This window comes from Oncorhynchus mykiss, chromosome 21 (assembly GCF_013265735.2).
Source record: "Oncorhynchus mykiss isolate Arlee chromosome 21, USDA_OmykA_1.1, whole genome shotgun sequence".
Taxonomy (NCBI): Eukaryota; Metazoa; Chordata; class Actinopteri; order Salmoniformes; family Salmonidae; genus Oncorhynchus; species Oncorhynchus mykiss.
Genome location: NC_048585.1, coordinates 12,794,900 through 12,818,599, shown reverse-complemented (window position 1 = coordinate 12,818,599; position 23,700 = coordinate 12,794,900). Strand labels below are relative to the sequence as shown.

General features: G+C 46.9%; 1 protein-coding gene across 11 annotated transcripts in view; it reads right to left on the bottom strand.

Moving 5' to 3' along the window:
* The window catches only part of LOC110490810 (ATP-binding cassette sub-family C member 9), an 80,755-nt gene that overhangs the window by 7,155 nt on the left and 49,900 nt on the right, over positions 1–23,700 (bottom strand). For all 11 annotated transcript variants that reach the window (XM_036956931.1, XM_036956936.1, XM_036956930.1 and 8 more), the window contains 16 exons: positions 21,936–22,020; positions 21,644–21,724; positions 19,874–20,011; positions 19,433–19,558; positions 19,043–19,145; positions 18,568–18,953; positions 17,793–17,956; positions 12,833–12,902; positions 11,533–11,690; positions 11,224–11,316; positions 10,293–10,395; positions 9,933–10,043; positions 8,692–8,812; positions 4,814–4,944; positions 2,624–2,702; positions 440–548 (listed from right to left, as the gene is read on the bottom strand). In XM_036956931.1, the coding sequence (XP_036812826.1) occupies positions 440–548; positions 2,624–2,702; positions 4,814–4,944; positions 8,692–8,812; positions 9,933–10,043; positions 10,293–10,395; positions 11,224–11,316; positions 11,533–11,690; positions 12,833–12,902; positions 17,793–17,956; positions 18,568–18,953; positions 19,043–19,145; positions 19,433–19,558; positions 19,874–20,011; positions 21,644–21,724; positions 21,936–22,020 (2,058 nt within the window). The remainder of the gene's footprint in view (positions 1–439; positions 549–2,623; positions 2,703–4,813; positions 4,945–8,691; positions 8,813–9,932; positions 10,044–10,292; positions 10,396–11,223; positions 11,317–11,532; positions 11,691–12,832; positions 12,903–17,792; positions 17,957–18,567; positions 18,954–19,042; positions 19,146–19,432; positions 19,559–19,873; positions 20,012–21,643; positions 21,725–21,935; positions 22,021–23,700) is intronic.

Genomic DNA, 23,700 nt, shown 5'->3' with positions numbered 1-23,700 from the left:
TTATACATTGATTATAATCTACTGATCTATTTCTCCACTGAGGGACATGAGGAAGTTACTGTTTATTATAATGTGTCTCTTATGTCAGCTTCTGGGCACGTTCCTGTGTGCATATCTGTGATTGTCAACAGCCAGAGCACGTGGTCCTGACCCAGTATCTTGGTTCTAACGTTCTGCAAGTACACACCGGCTCACACACACACTGACTGGCTCTCACACAGACACACAGACACCTGGTTCTTCACTGCACGTACAGTGTCCTGGTAAGGGTTCTAACATTCTAAGGTTCTACACGTACAGTGTCCTGGTAAGGGTTCTAACATTCTAAGGTTCTGCACGTACAGTGTCCTGGTAAGGGTTCTAACATTCTAAGGTTCTACACGTACAGTGTCCTGGTAAGGGTTCTAACATTCTAAGGTTCTACACGTAGCCGACGTACCGGATGGATCCGCTGAACAGCACCGGGTCCTGGAGGATGATGGACAGACGAGACCTCAGGGTCTGGAGGGGCAGCTTACAGATGTCTATACCATCAATGATGATCCGCCCTGAGAGGAGATGCAGAGAGAGATACAGACAGAGAGAGAGATACAGACAGAGATAGAGAGATACAGACAGAGATAGAGAGATACAGACAGAGAGAGAGAGAGAGAGATACAGACAGAGGGAGAGAGAGATACAGACAGAGAGAGAGAGATACAGACAGACAGAGAGAGATACAGACAGAGAGAGATAGAGATACAGACAGACAGAGAGAGATAGAGATACAGACAGACAGAGAGAGATAGAGATACAGACAGAGAGAGAGACAGAGAGATACAGACAGAGCGAGAGACAGAGAGAGAGATACAGACAGAGAGAGAGATACAGACAGAGACAGAGAGACAGACAGAGACAGAGAGAGAGATACAGACAGAGACAGAGAGAGATACAGACAGAACGAGAGACAGAGAGATACAGACAGAGCGAGAGACAGAGAGAGATACAGACAGAGAGAGAGATACGGACAGAGAGAGAGAAAGATAAAGAGCGAGCGAAAGAGAGAGATACAGACCGAGAGATAGCGAGAGATACAGAAAGAGAGATACAGACCGAGAGATAGCGAGAGATACAGAAAGAGAGAGATACAGACCGAGAGATAGCGAGAGATACAGAAAGAGAGATACAGACCGAGAGATAGCGAGAGATACAGAAAGAGAGTGAGAGCATCAAATGGTCTGGTTGTTGATGCCATTCTGTTCTGTATATTGTAGAAGATTACACAAGTAAGCTGAACATCACATTTATTATCATTACTCACTGAAGATATTTCACATTTCTACTCTATTTATTTAGTCTATTTCTGGGGACATTATCTTCCCAAGAATGTCCACTGGCGAGTCTATTAGTACGACTACAGTCAACATGGTAGTGTTCAAGCTCGCTCCCTCTGCCTTTATAAGGGGACACTGGTAACAAATATGTGTCTTCATTCATTGTTAAGTAAAATACATTTGTCTGTGGCAGCAGTGCTCGTGTGGAAAAACAGAGCATGTTGGGTTTGGTGAAAGATGGGTTTGTCTGAATCGGCTGACTAGGAGCGGAGTAAATACAAAGATTATTCAGAGTAAAACCGGAATATTATCATATGGTTGTTGATCAGTGGATTCTGACAAACTGATGTTCAAAGTAGGAAATAAATCCAGAACATTATGTTTTGATTATTCTATTTATGACATTTTGGCCAGAGGCTGGAGATATGCATACTAACAATAACAGGCCCCCTGCAGAAAGTTGTGTACCAAGGAGAACTAAATATGACATCATCATAGGATGTCAGGATGACAGTGACCACAGGGCCGTACTGTGTAAACAGAGGAAACTAAAAGGAGGCTATGGATTTCAGCAGAGGACCTATTTCCCTTTATCAGATGAGAATAAACACAGCTCCACTCAAACTAACTATCATATTATAAGCCTCCCTCTGACTTTTGAATGGGCACTTTGGGACAGGAAAGTCAAGGAAATAGTTTGACCTTTGGTGTCAGCGTTTGGTTGCAGTCACCATAGTTATGTTATGTCCACTAACACGCTACTGAAAAAGAGTCGGAGGGCCTGTGAGGAGGACTGTGGGGAGCACTGTGGGGAGGACTGTGGGGAGCACTGTGGGGAGGACTGTGGGGAGCACTGTGGGGAGGACTGTGGGGAGCACTGTGGGGAGGACTGTGAGGAGCACTGTGGGGAGGACTGTGGGGAGGACTGTGAGGAGGACTGTGAGGAGCACTGTGAGGAGGACTGTGAGGAGCACTGTGGGGAGGACTGTGGGGAGCACTGTGAGGTGGACTGTGAGGAGGACTGTGAGGTGGACTGTGAGGAGGACTGTGGGGAGGACTGTGGGGAGGACTGTGAGGAGGACTGTGAGGTGGACTGTGAGGAGGATTGTGGGGAGGATTGTGGGGAGGATTGTGGGGAGGACTGTGGGGAGGACTGTGAGAGGGTTTTGTACAACCACTTCTTTCAATCTACTGTAAATAAAACCAGACAGTCACTATGAGGGAGCTGTGTAACGAGTGCTAGACCTGAGCATCAAGGCTCCTGTCCACAGTTTCAGAGACCTTCTACACCTGAATCACAGGAGACTAACCTTCAAACACGTCGACCATATTGAAGAAGGCCAGAGAGAGGGAGGACTTTCCACTTCCTGTGCGTCCACAGATGCCCACCTAGAGAGAGGAGAGGGAGAAAGAGGGCATTGATTAGTTATTAAACCGTCATTTCACGCCAATGGGAGACACAATCTGTCACAGCTTGGCCCTCTACTCTCAGGAACAAGACTAGGAGTTTTTCCTCACAAGGTAAGTCCTACAGAAACTTTAATTTAACAGTACATTACTGTAAAGTTTACAGTAACATAGTTACTGAAAAAAAGGACACTAACAGGTAACTGGCTGGCAGTAAATGACCTTAAAAACAACAGGACTGTTTTTTTTACAGTGTAGTTACTGTAAAAGATGGAGCTACCCATAAACAAGCAGTCAGCCTCACATACAACCACAATACATTACTATTCTTAGATACAGTTCCACACTCACGCTTTCTCTCATTGGTCAAAGACATCACACACACACACAGCCACACACACAGCCAGGCCTCTCTACTAAGGGTTTATATCCCCAGATTTAAGATGTTTGAGTATATGAGGATTACTGTGATACCTAAACTGAGTCAGATTTAAAGGGGAATACAGGGTGGTTGTAGAAATTGAGGCTCAGCAGGAGACACTAAAATCATCATGATCTTCCAGACATAATATCAGCCCTGGAATGCTTATGAGACACAGTCACAGATACAACAGATAGAGAGATACCTAATATCCAGCCTTACTTATAAAACACTCATAGATACACAGATAGAGAGATACCTAATATCCAGCCTTGCTTATAAAACACTCACAGATACACAGATAGAGAGATACCTAATATCCAGCCTTACTTATAAAACACTCACAGATACACAGATAGAGAGATACCTAATATCCAGCCTTGCTTATAAAACACTCAGATACACAGATAGAGAGATACCTAATATCCAGGCCTGCTTATAAAACACTCACAGATACACAGATAGAGAGATACCTAATATCCAGGCCTGCTTCCAGTCCCTCTCCTTGTTCGGCGGTGTTCGGGCGGTGTTCGGGCGGTGTTCGGCGGTTGACGTCACCAGTTTTCTTGCCGCCGCCGATCCACTTTTCATTTTCCATTTGTTTTGTCTTCATTGTACACACCTGGTTTCCATCCCATAATTATATGTTCATGCTGGGTTCCCCCCTGGTTTTGTGCGTGTTTGTTCGTTGTAAGTTGGTCTGTATTTGTGAGCTTGATTATTTTCCTTGTTGGAATATTTGTTGTTTTGAGTAAAGTTAGGTGAATTACTCATCTCTGTATCCTGTGCCTGACTCCACCTTACCTGCTACACCTAGACGCCTTACACCTGGCTATGAACCCAGCATGAACTAACACACCTGATTCAACAAGTCAAGGGCTCCATGAACTACTCAATCAGTTGAATAATGTGTGTTGCAGGGGAGGCTGCTGAGGGGAGGACGGCTCATAATAACGACTGGAACGGAGTGAATGGAATGGCGTCAACCCATGTGTTTGATACCATTCTACCTATTCCGCTCCAGCCGTTACCACGAGCCCGTCCTCCCCAATTAAGGTGCCACCAACCTCCTGTGGTGTGTTGGTACTGGGCTGGGTCAAAAGCCTGCACAACCCGTGTCTCTCTAGGACCAAGACTGAAGAACACGGTCTCAGAAGGAGTTCTAGTAGCTCTGTATCTCTGATTCTCTGCTCTGGACTGGATATCTCTCTCTACCTGTGTATCTGCATTCAGGCTCCTCACAGCAGAAGTGAAGCAGCCTCATCAGTCAGGTCAGATAGCAGGAGTCTGCTGAGGTACAGTAACACTGCCCTGGGAGAACGGACATGTGTGTGCAGAAAGCGGTAAGACGCACGCCACACAGAGTCGCCGCGACCAACTAGTCCGTTTCTTCACTAGGTGTCAACTCACCGTTGCGTTTAGACACAGGGCTGTGATTCAAACAGAACGTAAACGTCTGCTTGCTTTTCACTGCGTTCAAATGTGATCTTTATTCAGCGATATAGTCAGGAACAACGTGTGATGTCACAGTTGCATTAAGGGAGGGCTCTGTGAGTGGGTGTGACTTAGCTTCTGGCCGGGGTTGCTTAGCTCCCTAAATGTGATCTTTATTGAAGCTACAGCCACAATGTTACATCTCACAGTTGCTTTAAGACACAGGGCTGTTACTTACCTTCTGTCCGGGGTTGATGTAGGCATTAACGTGTTTGAGGACAGGCTTCAGAAGAGGGTCGTAACGTACACACAGATCCTGGATCTTTATCTCTCCGTGCTGGGGCCAGTCCTCGGGGACCTGGGTGGTATCTGGAAACAACACATATAGTCAACCATTAACAAAACATGAATGAGATGTGTAATTATATATTGTGATCACACACAATAACTAGGGTTAGAAGTTTGTCCTTGACAGGAACAGAAAAACTCTGGGCCCTAGTTATAGCCTACGGCACAATAACACATACAGTAGTACATCCAGGACAGTCATACAGTAGGACATCCAGGACAGTCATACAGTAGTGAATTTGGGGACAGTCATACAGTAGTACATCCAGGACAGTCACACAGTAGGACATCCAGGACAGTCATACAGTAGTGAATTTGGGGACAGTCATACAGTAGTGAATTTGGGGACAGTCATACAGTAGTACATCCAGGACAGTCATACAGTAGTACATCCAGGACAGTCATACAGTAGGACTTCCAGGACAGTCATACAGTAGGACATCCAGGACAGTCATACAGTAGGACATACAGGACAGTCATACAGTAGGACATCCAGGACAGTCATACAGTAGGACATCCAGGACAGTCATACAGTAGTGAATTTGGGGACAGTCATACAGTAGTACATCCAGGACAGTCATACAGTAGGACTTCCAGGACAGTCATACAGTAGTACATACAGGACAGTCATACAGTAGTGCATACAGGACAGTCATACAGTAGGACATCCAGGACAGTCACACAGTAGGACATCCAGGACAGTCACACAGCAGGACATCCAGGACAGTCATACAGTAGTGCATTTGGGGACAGTCATACAGTAATACCTCCAGGACAGTCATACAGTAGGACATCCAGGACAGTCATACAGTAGGACATCCAGGACAGTCATACAGTAGGACATCCAGGACAGTCATACAGTAGGACATCCCAGACAGTCATACAGTAATACATCCAGGACAGTCATACAGTAGGACATCCAGGACAGTCATACAGTAGGACATCCAGGACAGTCATACAGTAGGACATACAGGACAGTCATACAGTAGGACAGTCATACAGTAGGACTTCCAGGACAGTCATACAGTAGGACTTCCCGGACAGTCATACAGTAGGACATCCAGGACAGTCATACAGTAGGACATCCAGGACAGTCATACAGTAGGACATCCAGGACAGTCATACAGTAGGACTTCCAGGACAGTCATACAGTAGTGAATTTGGGGACAGTCACACAACTGACGATGCAGTAAACAGAGGTCTCTTTGTCAAAAGTGGTGCCCTAAGTGCTACTCAGGACCACTCTTCCTTCTGTGACCAGGCTCTGGTCTGTTTAGACTGCAGCATTTGGCTACTTCAAAAGTACTCTGTGTTTTACTGCTAAAGCCATGCATGCAGTCCTTAAAATAAGGGTTGGTGGTTTTCTCCTCATGACTTAAGAGCTGTGAACGGATGCAGAGGAAACAAAAGAACTAAATGAATCAAAGGGGAGGATAAAACAGGGCAAGATGACAGCTCGTTGCTTGGACAAGATCCACTTATTATCGTTGTATTGCTATCAGGGCCAAACTTTCCATTACGTCACAGTGTAGGAGGACAGCCCACTCTGGCAGGGGTTCTTTGACCACAGGACTCTAGCAGGGCCATGGCTCTAGAGATGGGGGACTCTCTCCTCCCTCCCATCCATCTCTTCCTCTTCAAGAAGCTCTCCTCCCTCTCCTCCTCCTCTCCTCTCCTCTTCAATCCCACCTCCTCGTTGTTCCACAAGAACTCTCTCCCTTTTGCTCCTCCCTTAGTTCTAGCCCTCTTATCTTCCTCCCCCAAGAGACATGACCCCCTTCTCTTCTTTTTTTAACATCGCCATGGCAACAGCACATCACTTAAACTTCGATGCTGCTTTGGAAGGAGACCAGTAACGGGACTATTGTAAACTCCACAGAGACACACTAGAGAAATTATGTTGGAATTCGGGAGGAGAAACACTGTGTCAGGTCGTTCTGCCCCACACTGTAAATCTAAAGACATTACCATACGGTCAGATTGTTGCCCTGTGCGGTTGACTGTTCTACTGCCATGGATTTTTAAACATAGTCCTTTATAGATGTGTAGAAGCCTAGACTATGTTGAGTCATCCTCGCTGTTACATGTTGGAGAAGACATTTGATAAATGGAAGCTTCAATCAGTGCTTACTTTTTTAAATGTATTTTTATTTAACTAGGAAGGTCAGTTCAGAACAAATTCTTATTTCTAATTACGGCCTAGGAACAGTGGGTTAACTGCCTTGTTCGGGGGGAGAACGACAGATTTGTACCTTGACAGCTCAGGGATTTGATCTTGTTAGCCTTTCGGTTACTAGTCCAACACTCTAACCACTAGCCTACCGGGTGCCCCTTTACTAAAGACTTAATCTGCATATAGCCTCGCTGAACTATTGTTATTTTACTGCTGCTCTTTAATTATTTTTTACTTTTATTTCTTATTTTTGGAGGTATTTTTCTTAATAACTGCATTGTTGGTTATGGGCTTGTAAGTAAACATTTCACTGTAAAGTCTACACCTGTTGTATTCAGCGCATGTGACAAATACAATTGTATTTGATTTGATCTCGGAACACAGAACCATGTTGTGCAGCACACTGGCCAGCTACAGTCTGTCATGGGTGAGTGCTTAGTTGAACATCTATGGATTTCATTTTGTGAGGGACTTTTCAAATAGCGTGAGCAGAGATGATGATCATATTTTGAACTGTGTGTTTCAGATTCCATTACCCTGTTTTATTGACTGTGTGTTTCAGCAGGATTCCATTACTCTGTTCTATTGACTGTGTGTTTCAGATTCCATTACCCTGTTTTATTGACTGTGTGTTTCAGCAGGATTCCATTACTCTGTTCTATTGACTGTGTGTTTCAGCAGGATTCCATTACTCTGTTCTATTGACTGTGTGTTTCAGCAGGATTCCATTACCCTGTTCTATTGACTGTGTTTCAGCAGGATTCCATTACCCTGTTCTATTGACTGTGTGTTTCAGCAGGATTCCATTACCCTGTTCTATTGACTGTGTGTTTCAGATTCCATTACCCTGTTCTACTGACTGTGTGTTTCAGCAGGATTCCATTACCCTGTTCTATTGACTGTGTGTTTCAGATTCCATTACCCTGTTCTACTGACTGTGTGTTTCAGCAGGATTCCATTACTCTGTTCTATTGACTGTGTGTTTCAGCAGGATTCCATTACTCTGTTCTATTGACTGTGTGTTTCAGCAGGATTCCATTACCCTGTTCTATTGACTGTGTGTTTCAGATTCCATTACTCTGTTCTATTGACTGTGTGTTTCAGCAGGATTCCATTACCCTGTTCTATTGACTGTGTGTTTCAGCAGGATTCCATTACCCTGTTCTATTGACTGTGTGTTTCAGCAGGATTCCATTACTCTGTTCTATTGACTGTGTGTTTCAGCAGGATTCCATTACCCTGTTCTATTGACTGTGTGTTTCAGCAGGATTCCATTACTCTGTTCTATTGACTGTGTGTTTCAGCAGGATTCCATTACTCTGTTCTATTGACTGTGTGTTTCAGCAGGATTCCATTACCCTGTTCTATTGACTGTGTGTTTCAGCAGGATTCCATTACCCTGTTCTATTGACTGTGTGTTTCAGCAGGATTCCATTACTCTGTTCTATTGACTGTGTGTTTCAGCAGGATTCCATTACTATGTTCTATTGACTGTGTGTTAAACCACATCTTGTGTGTGTACTGTCCAGCTTCTGTCACAAGAGACTCCAGGGTATTGGGAAGCAGCATTTGGTGTGGGAGTGTGTTTAGTTTACCCATGGAGCCTTCGTAGTTCTCAGACTCTGTACTCAGGAAGCTGTTGACCTTCTTGACAGCAGCCATCTGGACCTCTAAGTCAGCCAGGTTCCTCACCACCCAGTTCAGGTAGTTGGTCACCTGGGTAACGGGAGGTAAACACAATATATATTTAATCCATGTTCTATGAAGTGTCCTTACTAGGTATATAAATAATACTACTATTAATAATACTATTAATTATAATAATTGTTATTATTATTATTGTAATATGTCTGAGTGGGAGTCTTTTTTGCCCATTGCCTTGGACAATATGAGGTAAACCAAAGGTCTTTAATGGTTGAGAAGAATACATAAAAGGCTGATCAGTCAGAAGAGAGTGCTATGGAGAAGAGTCGTGGAAGGGCCATGCTCTCTGAGGAGTGATAAGCCTACAGAAAACAAAACGGTGGGTTTTTGTTACAGTACAAACAAAGATGGCTGCTGAGGACAATACAGCGTCTATTGTTTCACATCTACTGGCAGTGGGAGAGGAATACAATCCATCTATTACAAATATCCCTTCTCTACAAAGGACTGGCAACAACACTCCTCTCATTAATGTGACTGATGCAGTCCTTCTCTGTACAGTTCCATACATGTTCTACTGAATACGTTGTCTAAACACTTGCTGCCTTGACATCTTGTAAATATAACTACAATCAGATCCAGGTGAATAAGGGCTTGTTATTAAAAAGATTCTCATTTGATGAAGTTGATCCTGTATGTTGTTTCTGTTCTGTGGGTATATTCATGTTTGTGTGACATTGGGGAGACGTTGTGTCACGGCTTCCACCGAAGGTAGTTCCTCTCCTTGTTCGGGCGGCGCTCGGCGTCTACTAGCCTTCACCGATCCTTCTTTCCTTTTCTGTTGGTTTTCTCTTTGCTTTTTCCACACCTGGTTTCATTTGCCTTCATTTCTGTGTGTATAATTACCCCTGTTGCCTGCCTAGGTTTGTGCAGGATTATTCGTTGCTCGTTAAGGTTGTGCCTATTTTTGTTTTCCCGTATTAAACCAAGTGTGTATATATTTAGGAGCGTTGTTTTTCCCTCCTTCCGTGAATAACTGGTTTCTCGGTTGTCGAGGGCGATTGTTTTTTGGTATTGTTCCTGACCTGTATGTTTTTGGACTTGCCCATTAAATAACACATCTCGGACATCTCTGCTCTCCTGCGCCTGACTCCTTCACCTCTACACACAATCGTGTAACACGTTGACTCACTGTAAGGGCGTAGGTCAGGCCTAACCCCACCATGCTAGAGGGAAGGTTCTTGCCAGAGCTCCATATCGAGGCTACTGCTGCTGTTAACACAATGACAGCACCCAGGTAGTCCTGAGAGAGAAAGAGAGACAGATAAGATAGTTAGAGGGAGAGAGAGAGAGAGAGAATTTGAAGTTGTGAATTCAACACAGCATTTAGCTCTAACCTCAACAAGTAATTTCTTCTAACTGTGCAGCTCAGTGTGATAAGAAACCAGGGAGTATCGTGTTGAATACTCAGTAAGATACCATTAGTATTACAATAGTCCCATATCTTATTAATAATGTCATGGTTCAATCATGGACATTAATGTTATCTCACCGTTCTGACCTCCAACCAGCGGTTGGCAGCAGAGAGGAACAGGTAGGCTGTGTTGTTGGTATCTGTCAGCTCCAGCATCTTCTGCTTGAATCGAGATTCATGTCTGAAGAACAAATGGAAAATAAATATAGCTAATACCTACCAGATTATTTCCCATGTGACCAGGTTTGAACCCGGCGTCTAGACTGTGTTCGTCCGCACGTCTCCTGGTCCCAGTCCTGGTTATGGTTCATAGAACCACCTCCGTTAGACAAACACTGAAGTGGGATTGTTTCAGGACTGGACTATCCTGCCTGATGATGGGAGTTGGACCATGGCTGCTACATAGCTAAGTGACATCTAACATTGGACCAAGAGAGAAAGAGAGAGAAGTCACGGTGCTGCCAAGATGAGGAAGTCTTCAGGGAGGAAGAGGCTGTCTGAGGGGTAGTAACCGTGAGAGCTGTTTAATGTTGGATTACCACGATTCTGGGGAAAAGGAGGAATGTTCGTGAACTGTTTAGAGTGGGATTCATGTAATTCTGGATCAAGAGAAAGATTTGGGTTTGTGATATCCTCCTTCCTCCATGAATGAATGGTTCTGGATGGGTTGGAAGACTTCTAGATGGGATTCAAGTTGTTCACACTAATATTACATATACGCAAAGGAATTAACCTCCAGTGTCAACAAATCCACCACTTTCTTTCGAGTTTCGGATCGCTAAGTACAGTGTTACTGCCTTCCTAAAACCTATAAGTGCTTCTTGAGTATGTTGTGTAACGATGCTCTGGGCGAAATTTCCACACTGTCACGTGTGTGTGTGTGTGTGTGTGTGTGTGTGTGTGTGTGTGTGTGTGTGTGTGTGTGTGTGTGTGTGTGTGTGTGTGTGTGTGTGCATGTGTGTGTGTGCCTGTGTGTGTGCCTGTGTGTGTGTGTGTATGGTACACTGGCCTGAATGCTCGGATGGTGGTGAGTCCCTCTGCAGTCTCAGAGAAGTGGCACAGCAGAGGAAGCTGGGTGGAGTCATCTAAGTCCTGAAGGTCCCTGAGAGAGAAAATGAAAAAAGTCTGGACAATGTGGAAACAGAGACGAAAAGCATAGTATAACACAATGACAGCACCCAGGTAGTCCTGACAGAGAGAGACAGATAAGATAGTTAGAGGGAGAGAGAGAGAGAATTTGAAGTTGTGATGCTGTTGTGATACTGTAAAAGGAAACTACATTGAGCTGAAATGGACCAGGTCTGCCCAGTGAACTCACTTTGAGGCAACCCGGAAGTACTTCTGTATAAAGTAGAAGGACACAGCCAGAGGAATCAGAGCGATGAGGAAGCTTGGGGTGACGAACGCTATGACCCCGATGGCTGACAGGCAGAGCAGAGTGGAGCGGGTCAAAGACTCCAGGGTAGGAGGGATGTGCTGGAGAAAGGGGGGATAGAGAGAGAGAGGGGGGAGAGAGAGGGGAGAGGGGGGGGGGGAGAGAGAGGGGAGAGAGAGGGGGGGATAGAGAGAGAGGGGAGAGAGAGGGGGGGGGGAGAGAGAGAGGGGAGAGAGAGAGGGGGATAGAGAGAGAGGGAGAGAGAGAGAGGGGAGAGAGAGGGGGGATAGAGAGAGAGGGGAGACAGAGGGGGGAGAGAGAGAGGGGGGGGATAGAGAGAGAGAGAGAGAGGGGGGGAGATAGAGAGAGAGGGGGGAGAGGGGGGGAGAGGGGGGGAGAGAGGGGGAGATAGAGAGAGAGGGGGGGAGAGGGGGGGAGAGAGAGGGTGGATAGAGAGAGGGGGGAGAGAGATGGGGGAGAGAGAGATAGAGAGGGGGAGAGAGAGGGGGAGAGAGAGAGAGAGAGAGAGAGGGAGATAGAGAGAGAGAGGGGGGAGAGAGAGAGGGGGATAGAGAGAGAGAGGGGGGAGGAGAGAGAGAGGGGGGGAGGAGAGAGAGAGAGGGGGGACAGAGATAGAGAGAGAGAGAGGGGGGGGGAGAGGGGGAGATAGAGAGAGAGAGGGGGGACAGAGAGAGAGAGAGAGGGAGGAGATAGTATCATGTCAGTGCTACATTTCTGACCTACGCTCTGGACCTCAATGTCGTCCTCTTTAACAATCTGAGGTCACCTGAGGGACGTAATATAATGACGTGGGACATTGACTCATCTCAACAATGGACTAATTCTGACGCCTGCAAATGACTGACAAACTCTTAATATTTGTGTGAGCTGTAATCTTAAGGCCAGCACTGGAGTCTGTCCAATCACACCATGGCCAAAGACAGATCCTTCATCAGACAGCTTCATGAGTAGATGATTCCCACAGTACTCATTTAACAGTTAAATCTTTGGCATTTGGTGGTCGCTCTTATCCAGAGCGACTTACAGGAGAAATTAGGGTTTAGTGCCTCGCTCATTGGCACATCGACAGATTGTTCACCTAGTCGGATGTGGATTTGAACCAGCAACCATTTGGTTACTGTCCCAACACTCTTAACCACTAGGGTACTTTACCCTAATACTCCTGACTGAAATAAGTCAACAGATCAATCTACTGAGGGGTGAACATCCTTTTCAGAATCACCTGATCTATGATGTTGGTGTCAGCTGAGAAACGGTTCAGGATCTGGCCCAAGGGGGTCACGTCAAAGAATCTGAGAAGAGATTCAAAATATATATTATTTCAAATGTTAGTCTGAAAAATATCTAAAATGTGATTTAACATTTTTTTTAAATAAATTATTCAACACATTCTTTCTGGTTCAACTATTCAGTTCCCTTCTATTTCAACACGGATGATGTCATAAAGAGTATAAGAATCTGTTGGTGAGGTGTGTCGTGGGTATCTGATAGGTGAGGTGTGTCGTGGGTATCTGATAGGTGAGGTCTGTTGTGGGTACCTGATAGGTGAGGTGTGTCGTGGGTACCTGATGGGTGAGGTGTGTCGTGGGTATCTGATAGGTGAGGTGTGTCGTGGGTACCTGATAGGTGAGGTGTGTCGTGGGTACCTGATGGGTGAGGTGTGTCGTGGGTACCTGATGGGTGAGGTGTGTCGTGGGTACCTGATAGGTGAGGTGTGTCGTGGGTACCTGATAGGTGAGGTGTGTCGTGGGTACCTGATAGGTGAGGTGTGTCGTGGGTACCTGATAGGTGAGGTGTGTCGTGGGTACCTGATAGGTGAGGTGTGTCGTGGGTACCTGATGGGTGAGGTGTGTTGTGGGTACCTGATAGGTGAGGTGTGTTGTGGGTACCTGATAGGTGAGGTGTGTCGTGGGTATCTGATAGGTGAGGTGTGTCGTAGATACCTGATGGTTGAGGTGTGTCGTGGGTACCTGATGGGTGAGGTGTGTCGTGGTTACCTGATAGGTGAGGTGTGTCGTGGGTATCTGATAGGTGAGGTGTGTCGTGGGTATCTGATAGGTGAGGTGTGTCGTAGATACCTGATGGGTGAGGTGTGTCGTAGATACCTGATGGTTGAGGTGTGTCGTGGGTATCTGATAGGTGAGGTGTGTCGTGGGTATCTGATAGGTGAGGTGTGTCGTAGATACCTGATGGTTGAGGTGAGTCGTGGGTACCTGATGGGTGAGGTGTGTCGTAGATACCTGATGGTTGAGGTGTGTCGTGGGTACCTGATATGTGAGGTGTGTCGTGGATACCTGATATGTGAGGTGTGTCGTGGGTACCTGATGGGTGAGGTGTGTCGTAGATACCTGATGGTTGAGGTGTGTCGTGGGTATCTGATGGGTGAGGTGTGTCGTGGGTACCTGTTGGGTGAGGTGTGTCGTGGGTACCTGATATGTGAGGTGTGTCGTGGATACCTGATAGGTGAGGTGTGTCGTGGGTACCTGATGGGTGAGGTCTGTCGTGGGTACCTGATAGGTGAGGTGTGTCGTGGGTACCTGATGGGTGAGGTGTGTCGTGGGTACCTGATAGGTGAGGTGTGTTGTGGGTACCTGATAGGTGAGGTGTGTCGTGGGTACCTGATGGGTGAGGTGTGTCGTGGGTACCTGATAGGTGAGGTGTGTCGTGGGTACCTGATGGGTGAGGTGTGTCGTGGGTACCTGATAGGTGAGGTGTGTCGTAGATACCTGATGGTTGAGGTGTGTCGTGGGTACCTGATGGGTGAGGTGTGTCGTGGGTACCTGATAGGTGAGGTGTGTCGTGGGTACCTGATGGGTGAGGTCTGTCGTGGGTACCTGATAGGTGAGGTGTGTCGTGGGTACCTGATGGGTGAGGTGTGTCGTGGATACCTGATAGGTGAGGTGTGTCGTGGGTACCTGATGGGTGAGGTCTGTCGTGGGTACCTGATAGGTGAGGTGTGTCGTGGGTACCTGATGGGTGAGGTGTGTTGTGGGTACCTGATGGGTGAGCTGTGTCGTGGGTACCTGATAGGTGAGGTGTGTCGTGGGTACCTGATAGGTGAGGTGTGTCGTGGGTACCTGATAGGTGAGGTCTGTCGTGGGTACCTGATAGGTGAGGTGTGTCGTGGGTACCTGATGGGTGAGGTGTGTTGTGGGTACCTGATAGGTGAGGTGTGTCGTAGATACCTGATGGTTGAGGTGTGTCGTGGGTACCTGATAGGTGAGGTGTGTCGTGGGTACCTGATAGGTGAGGTGTGTCGTGGGTACCTGATAGGTGAGGTGTGTCGTGGGTACCTGATAGGTGAGGTGTGTCGTAGATACCTGATAGGTGAGGTGTGTCGTGGGTACCTGATAGGTGAGGTGTGTCGTGGGTACCTGATAGGTGAGGTGTGTCGTGGGTACCTGATAGGTGAGGTGTGTCGTGGGTACCTGATAGGTGAGGTGTGTCGTGGGTATCTGATAGGTGAGGTGTGTCGTAGATACCTGATGGTTGAGGTGTGTCGTGGGTACCTGATGGGTGAGGTGTGTCGTGGCTACCTGATAGGTGAGGTGTGTCGTGGGTATCTGATAGGTGAGGTGTGTCGTAGATACCTGATGGTTGAGGTGTGTCGTGGGTATCTGATAGGTGAGGTGTGTCGTGGGTATCTGATAGGTGAGGTGTGTCGTGGGTATCTGATAGGTGAGGTGTGTCGTGGGTACCTGATATGTGAGATGTGTCGTGGGTACCTGATAGGTGAGGTGTGTCGTGGGTACCTGATGGTTGAGGTGTGTCGTGGGTATCTGATAGGTGAGGTGTGTCGTGGGTACCTGATAGGTGAGGTGTGTCGTGGGTATCTGATAGGTGAGGTGTGTCGTGGGTACCTGATATGTGAGATGTGTCGTGGGTACCTGATAGGTGAGGTGTGTCGTGGGTACCTGATAGGTGAGATGTGTCGTGGGTACCTGATAGGTGAGGTGTGTCGTGGGTATCTGATAGGTGAGGTCTGTCGTGGGTACCTGATGGGTGAGGTGTGTCGTGGGTACCTGATAGGTGAGGTGTGTCGTAGATACCTGATGGTTGAGGTGTGTCGTGGGTATCTGATAGGTGAGGTGTGTCGTGGGTATCTGATAGGTGAGGTGTGTCGTGGGTACCTGATGGGTGAGGAGTGTCGTGGGTACCTGATGGTTGAGGTGTGTTGTGGGTACCTGATAGGTGAGGTGTGTCGTGGGTACCTGATAGGTGAGGTGTGTCGTGGGTACCTGATAGGTGAGGTGTGTCGTGGGTACCTGATAGGTGAGGTGTGTCGTGGGTACCTGATAGGTGAGGTGTGTCGTAGATACCTGATAGGTGAGGTGTGTCGTGGGTACCTGATAGGTGAGGTGTGTCGTGGGTACCTGATAGGTGAGGTGTGTCGTGGGTACCTGATGGGTGAGGTGTGTTGTGGGTACCTGATAGGTGAGGTGTGTCGTAGATACCTGATGGTTGAGGTGTGTCGTGGGTATCTGATAGGTGAGGTGTGTCGTGGGTATCTGATAGGTGAGGTGTGTCGTGGGTATCTGATAGGTGAGGTGTGTCGTGGGTACCTGATATGTGAGATGTGTCGTGGGTACCTGATAGGTGAGGTGTGTCGTGGGTACCTGATATGTGAGATGTGTCGTGGGTACCTGATAGGTGAGGTGTGTCGTGGGTACCTGATATGTGAGATGTGTCGTGGGTACCTGATAGGTGAGGTTTGTCGTGGGTATCTGATAGGTGAGGTGTGTTGTGGGTACCTGACAGGTGAGGTGTGTCGTGGGTACCTGATAGGCGAGGTCTGTCGTGGGTACCTGATAGGTGAGGTGTTTCGTGGGTACCTGATAGTCGAGGTCTGTCGTGGGTACCTGATAGGTGAGGTGTGTCGTGGGTACCTGATGGGTGAGATGTGTCGTGGGTACCTGATAGGTGAGGTGTGTCGTGGGTACCTGATATGTGAGGTGTGTCGTGGGTACCTGATATGTGAGATGTGTCGTGGGTACCTGATAGGTGAGGTGTGTCGTGGGTACCTGATAGGTGAGATGTGTCGTGGGTACCTGATAGGTGAGGTGTGTCGTGGGTATCTGATAGGTGAGGTCTGTCGTGGGTACCTGATGGGTGAGGTGTGTCGTGGGTACCTGATAGGTGAGGTGTGTCGTAGATACCTGATGGTTGAGGTGTGTCGTGGGTATCTGATAGGTGAGGTGTGTCGTGGGTATCTGATAGGTGAGGTGTGTCGTGGGTACCTGATGGGTGAGGTGTGTCGTGGGTACCTGATGGTTGAGGTGTGTTGTGGGTACCTGATAGGTGAGGTGTGTCGTGGGTACCTGATAGGTGAGGTGTGTCGTGGGTACCTGATAGGTGAGGTGTGTCGTGGGTACCTGATAGGTGAGGTGTGTCGTGGGTACCTGATAGGTGAGGTGTGTCGTAGATACCATATAGGTGAGGTGTGTCGTGGGTACCTGATAGGTGAGGTGTGTCGTGGGTACCTGATAGGTGAGGTGTGTCGTGGGTACCTGATGGGTGAGGTGTGTTGTGGGTACCTGATAGGTGAGGTGTGTCGTAGATACCTGATGGTTGAGGTGTGTCGTGGGTATCTGATAGGTGAGGTGTGTCGTGGGTATCTGATAGGTGAGGTGTGTCGTGGGTATCTGATAGGTGAGGTGTGTCGTGGGTACCTGATATGTGAGATGTGTCGTGGGTACCTGATAGGTGAGGTGTGTCGTGGGTACCTGATATGTGAGATGTGTCGTGGGTACCTGATAGGTGAGGTGTGTCGTGGGTACCTGATATGTGAGATGTGTCGTGGGTACCTGATAGGTGAGGTTTGTCGTGGGTATCTGATAGGTGAGGTGTGTTGTGGGTACCTGACAGGTGAGGTGTGTCGTGGGTACCTGATAGGCGAGGTCTGTCGTGGGTACCTGATAGGTGAGGTGTTTCGTGGGTACCTGATAGTCGAGGTCTGTCGTGGGTACCTGATAGGTGAGGTGTGTCGTGGGTACCTGATGGGTGAGATGTGTCGTGGGTACCTGATAGGTGAGGTGTGTCGTGGGTACCTGATATGTGAGGTGTGTCGTGGGTACCTGACAGGTGAGGTGTGTCGTGGGTACCTGATAGGTGAGGTCTGTCGTGGGTACCTGATAGGTGAGGTGTGTCGTGGGTACCTGATGGGTGAGGTGTGTCGTGGGTACCTGATAGGTGCGTGGATGATCTTGTTGAGCAGGTTGTGGTGCAGATTGGTAGCAGCAGACAGACCCAGGAACTCCACAGTCAGAGAGGTGATCAGACACAGAGCTATCCCCGCTCCACACAGGATGATAAACACTGGCACATAGTAGGAGTCAGGCAGACCAGCCTAGTAACCACACAATACACCACAAAGACACATAGTAGGAGTCAGGTAGACCAGCCTAGTAACCACACAATACACCACAAAGACACATAGTAGGAGTCAGACAGACCAGCCTAGTAACCACATTATACACCACAAAGACACATAGTAGGAGTCAGGCAGACCAGCCTAGTAACCACATTATACACCACAAAGACACATAGTAGGAGTCAGGCAGACCAGCCTAGTAACCACATTATACACCACAAAGACACATAGTAGGAGTCAGACAGACCAGCCTAGTAATCACATTATACACCACAAAGACACATAGTAGGAGTCAGGCAGACCAGCCTAGTAACCACATTATACACCACAAAGACACATAGTAGGAATCAGGCAGACCAGCCTAGTAACCACATTATACACCACAAAGACACATAGTTGGAGTCAGACAGACCAGCCTAGTACCCACATTATACACCACAAAGACACATAGTAGGAGTCAGGCAGACCAGCCTAGTAACCACATTATACACCACAAAGACACATTCTGTCAGATATCAGGATTTCAACAGGCCTTACTCACTTCCACTAACACTGAGTACTGGTTGTGAAAGGTGTTCATATCTCACCGCTGAGTTTGTCCGATTGGAGAAGACAGCTGCTGCAGAGGCATTGACAAAGTCTCTTGTAACATTTCCAAAGTCTGGGGCATATCCATTAGCATCGTCATTAGCAGTCCCATTGACTGGGACATCGCCATTAGCAGTCCCATTGACTGGGACATCGTCATAAGCAGTCCCATTGACTGGGCCATCGCCATTAGCAGTCCATTCGGCCAGCCAGTAGTCGATGGCGACCATGACTGAGTGTTTCAGCAGCTTGGAGAAGACCATGAGGAAGACCATGAGGAAGCCACCAGAGGACAGGTACTGCCAGCACACCCTCCACGGGATCTTAGAGCGCCGACTGGTGGTCGTCGACATGTTGTCGTCCTCTTCCTCCTCCTCTTCCTCCTCTGTCAGGGACCAGAGAATGAGTGATTATTGTCATATGTCGTAACAGAACTTAACTTGTATGAGATACAGTGTTGACAATGCATTTCACCTTCTTCGTCATCGTCGACCTGGTTCTTGGCCTCTCTGGAGTAGAAAGCTCTTCTCAAGGTCTTCCTCTCCAGAGCAGTCTGACAGTTATCAATCTCAGTGTCCTGCAGTACAGATACAACTGTTGTTAGGTTGGTTGGCAGGTAAATTAGCTACACTACACATTACAGACCAGAGGAGGTTGGTGTGAGGAGTTATCGGAGGACAGGCTCATTGTAATGGCTGGAATAAATGGAATGGTCAAACACGTTGTTTCCATGTGTTGGCTCCATTCCATTTATTCCATACCAGCCTTTACAATGAGCTCCTACACGTCCTCCTATAACTCCACCCACCAGCCTCCTCTGTTACAGACAGTCTGTCAGTAGGAGAGTAAAGAAGTGAATATGACCTTCTCTAGTTCCTGGTCCTGTCTGTTCATCAGGGTCTTCCAGTGTTCATACAGCTCTACATCATGAGTCTGAATATCCTTCAGAGTGCCTTCCCTCAGCACTGAGCCATCCTTCATGGCTATGATCTGGGACACAGAGAGAAGAGTGTAAAACCAGGACCCTTATAAACAAACCGTCTCAGGGTAGGAATGCTGATCTAGGATCAGGTCCCCCCGCCCCGTCCGTGTCGTACTCTTTATTATGATCTAAAAGGAAAAACTGATCCTGTATCAGCAGCATTCCTACTCTAAGATGCTTTATGAATACAGACCCAGTGCAAACGGTAGAGAGGACAAACGGTAGAGAGGACAAACGGTAGAGAGGACAAACGGTAGAGAGGACAAACGGTAGAGAGGACAAACGGTAGAGAGGAATCCACACCAGACTGTTGAGATGCTCACCCAATCAGCGTGGATGAGGTACTGCAGTTTGTGTGTGACCAGGACCACGGTGCGTTTATCATCCTGTAGGAACTTCAGAATGCCCTCCTGCATCAGGTGGTCACTCAGGTGGATGTCCAGCGCTGAGAACGGGTCATCCTGAGGGTAAAGGTCAGAGATCAGGGGTCAGAGGCAACATGGACGATCCAATCAGATCAGAGCGTATCAGAGTGAAAGACTGTGGATTAAATGATGTTTTTTTTAACAGGAGATCATCCTTTATTCATATTAAGTCACAGCACGTTTAATTCACAGGTCTGAGATGACCTCAGAACATACAGCCAATCAAACCTAGTTCCCAGAGGACCCCGGAACCTGAATAAACACCAATGTATATTACCCTAGGATGACTTAGTCTTTATACTGTCCAGCACTGAGACACGTAAACAGTCCTGAGGGCAGAAGGTCTGAGATCATCAGACACAGCATGATAGACACCTCATTAGGAGACAAGACGTCATAAAGACGTACTTAGCTAATAGATGTTGCTTCTAGCTGGGTGTTCACTCTGCAGTCCCATTGTGTATTAATACAGCACTTTAGAGGCTATTTCCTTATTTGGCACATTTGTCAGTGTGCGCTGAGCTACGTATGGAGGAACGTGCCCGGTCCTATCCCATGACAGCCAGAGAGGCTGTATCAGGGGCGGAGGTTAGACATCCAATTAACAGTTTGCCACAAGAAATGATGGGATGTAGATGTACATAGAGTTGTTTGCAGCAGCGAGAGACGGGAAAGTGTGTGTGTGTACGTGTGTGTGTACATGTGTGTGTGTGTGTGTGTGTACGTGTGTGTGTACGTGTGTGTGTGTGTGTGTGTACGTGTGTGTGTGTGCGTGTGATTGTGTGTACGTGTGTGTGTGTGTACGTGTGTGAGTGTGTATATGGCTAGCCAGGCCAGATGGCAGAGCAGAGGGATGCCTGTAAACGACATGACAACTCTTGTCAGCAGTATGGTATGGTTACAAGAGAGGCCTGCGGACAGAGATCCATCCCACCTGCTGCTCCTCCCGTTCCCATACAGAGGGAGGCTGGCTGGCCCTCCCTGGATCTCCCTGGCTGCCTCTGAAATCCCACCCTATTCCCGATATAGTTAATCCTTACTCACACACTGTCCCAAAAGCAGTGTACTGTTTAGGGAATAGAAAAGGGTGTCCCTGTCTTTGGCTCTATTTGGCTCTCCCTGGAACACCTAGAGAACACCCTAGAACACCTAGAGAACACCCTAGAACACATAGAGAACGCCCTAAAACTCCAAGAGAACACCCTAGAACACCTAGATAACACCCTAAAACACCTAGAGAACACCCTAGAACACCTAGATAACACCCTATAACACATAGAGAACACCCTAGAATACCTAGAGAACACCCTAAAACACCTAGAGAAAACACCCTAAAACACCATAGAAAACCCAGAGAACACCCGAGAACACAGAAAACACTGTGGAATACCTAGAGAACACCCTAGTACACCCTAGAACACCTAGAGAACACCCTAGAACACCTAGAGAACACCTAGAGAACACCCTAGAACACAAAGAGATCACTCTAGAACACCTAGAGAACACCCTAGAACACAAAGAGAACACTCTAGAACACCCTGGCTCTGTCTGACTATTCTGAGAAGGCATCCTTGAGGGAGAGCTTCCAGCCTCTTCCAGTGAACTCAACAGGAAATGGATCTTCTATTGAAGTCAATAGATAAAGCACTTTATCATTCATTGACTCACCAGGAAGACGATGTTGGTGTTCTGGTAGAGAGCCCGAGCCACACATATCCTCTGTCTCTGGCCTCCACTCAGGTTGATCCCCTGGGAGAAAAACAGACTGTTAAGAAGAGTAGCCAGGTACACAAGGAATCTGACACAAATCACTGTTCACTACTAGTTCTTGGTATAATATGTCATTGTGTCTGAGGTAAGAGTGCTTGTGCTTAAAAAGATGAGAATAGACAGTGATAAAAAAACACAATAATACTGAGGTGATTATAATAATGTAATAATTTAGCCAGTGTTTCAGTACCCTCTCTCCGATCTCCGTCTGGTCTCCGAAGGGCAGGAGGTCTACATCAGGCTGCAGGGAGCAGGCATCAATCACAGTCTTGTATCTGAGACACACAGCAGGGCATCAGACTGACAACACCCTCTATTAAGACACAGTTAGAAACATGGCTTCCTTGGAAACTAAGGGATTCAACAGCACAGGAAAACAGTCCTCATTAGAGAAGAGATATAAGCCAGCATCAGCCTCAAGAAGCATCAAGAGTGATAGCAATATGATGGACCATCTAATTAGTGTCATTAAAAGTACATCTCAGCTGATGCAAGACCAAGTGAATTAACCAAACACAAACATTGGTCTAGTCTTAATTACATTGATGAATGGTGTTGAGGAGCAGCAGATAATACAGTAGAGAAGAGTACAGTAGAGTAGGGTAGAGTACAGTACAGTAGAGTAGAGTACAGTAGAGTAGAGTACAGTAGAGTACAGTAGAGTAGGGTAGAGTACAGTACAGTAGAGTAGGGTAGAGTAGAGTACAGTAGAGTAGGGTAGAGTACAGTAGAGTAGAGTAGAGTACAGTACAGTAGAGTAGGGTAGAGTACAGTACAGTAGAGTAGGGTAGAGTAGAGTACAGTAGAGTAGGGTAGAGTACAGTAGAGTAGAGTACAGTAGAGTACAGTAGAGTAGGGTAGAGTAGAGTACAGTAGAGTAGAGTACAGTAGAGTACAGTACAGTACAGTAGAGTAGAGTACAGTAGAGTAGAGTACAGTAGAGTAGAGTACAGTAGAGTACAGTAGAGTAGGGTAGAGTAGAGTACAGTAGAGTACAGTAGAGTACAGTACAGTACAGTAGAGTAGAGTACAGTAGAGTAGAATAGAGTACAGTACAGTAGAGTAGAGTACAGTAGAGTGGAGTACAGTACAGTAGAGCAGAGTACAGCAGAGTACAGCAGAGTACAGTAGAGTACAGTACAGTAGAGTAGGGTACAGTAGAGTAGGGTACAGTAGAGTACAGTAGAGTAGAGTTCAGTAGAGTAGAGTACAGTAGAGTACAGTACAGTACAGTAGAGTAGAGTACAGCAGAGTAGAGTAGAGTACAGTAGAGTACAGTACAGTAGAGTAGGGTACAGTAAAGTAGGGTACAGTAAAGTAGGGTAGAGTACAGTACAGTACAGTAGGTTAGAGTAGAGTAGAGTAGGTTAGAGTAGAGTAGAGAGGAGAGTACAGTAGAGTAGGGTACAGTAGAGTACAGTAGAGTAGGTAAGAGTACAGTACAGTAGGTTAGAGTAGAGTAGAGTACAGTAGGTTAGAGTAGAGTATAGTAGAGTAGAGGAGAGTACAGTAGGTTAGAGTAGAGTAGAGTAGAGTACAGTAGGTTAGAGTAGAGTATAGTAGAGTAGAGGAGAGTACAGTAGGTTAGAGTAGAGTAGAGTAGAGTACAGTAGGTTAGAGTAGAGTATAGTAGAGTAGAGTAGAGTACAGTAGGTTAGAGTAGAGTAGAGTAGAGGAGAGGAGAGTACAGTACAGTAGATTAGGGTAGAGTAGAGTACAGTACAGTAGGTTAGAGTACAGTACAGTACAGTACAGTACAGTACAGTAGAGTAGAGGAGAGGAGAGTACAGTAGAGTAGCTTAGAGTACAGTACAGTACAGTAGGTTTGAGTAGAGTACAGTACAGTACAGTAGGTTAGAGTACAGTACAGTAGGTTAGAGTAGAGTAGAGTTAAAGTAGAGTAGAGTAGAGTAGAGTTAAAGTAGAGTAGAGTAGAGTACAGTACAGTACAGTAA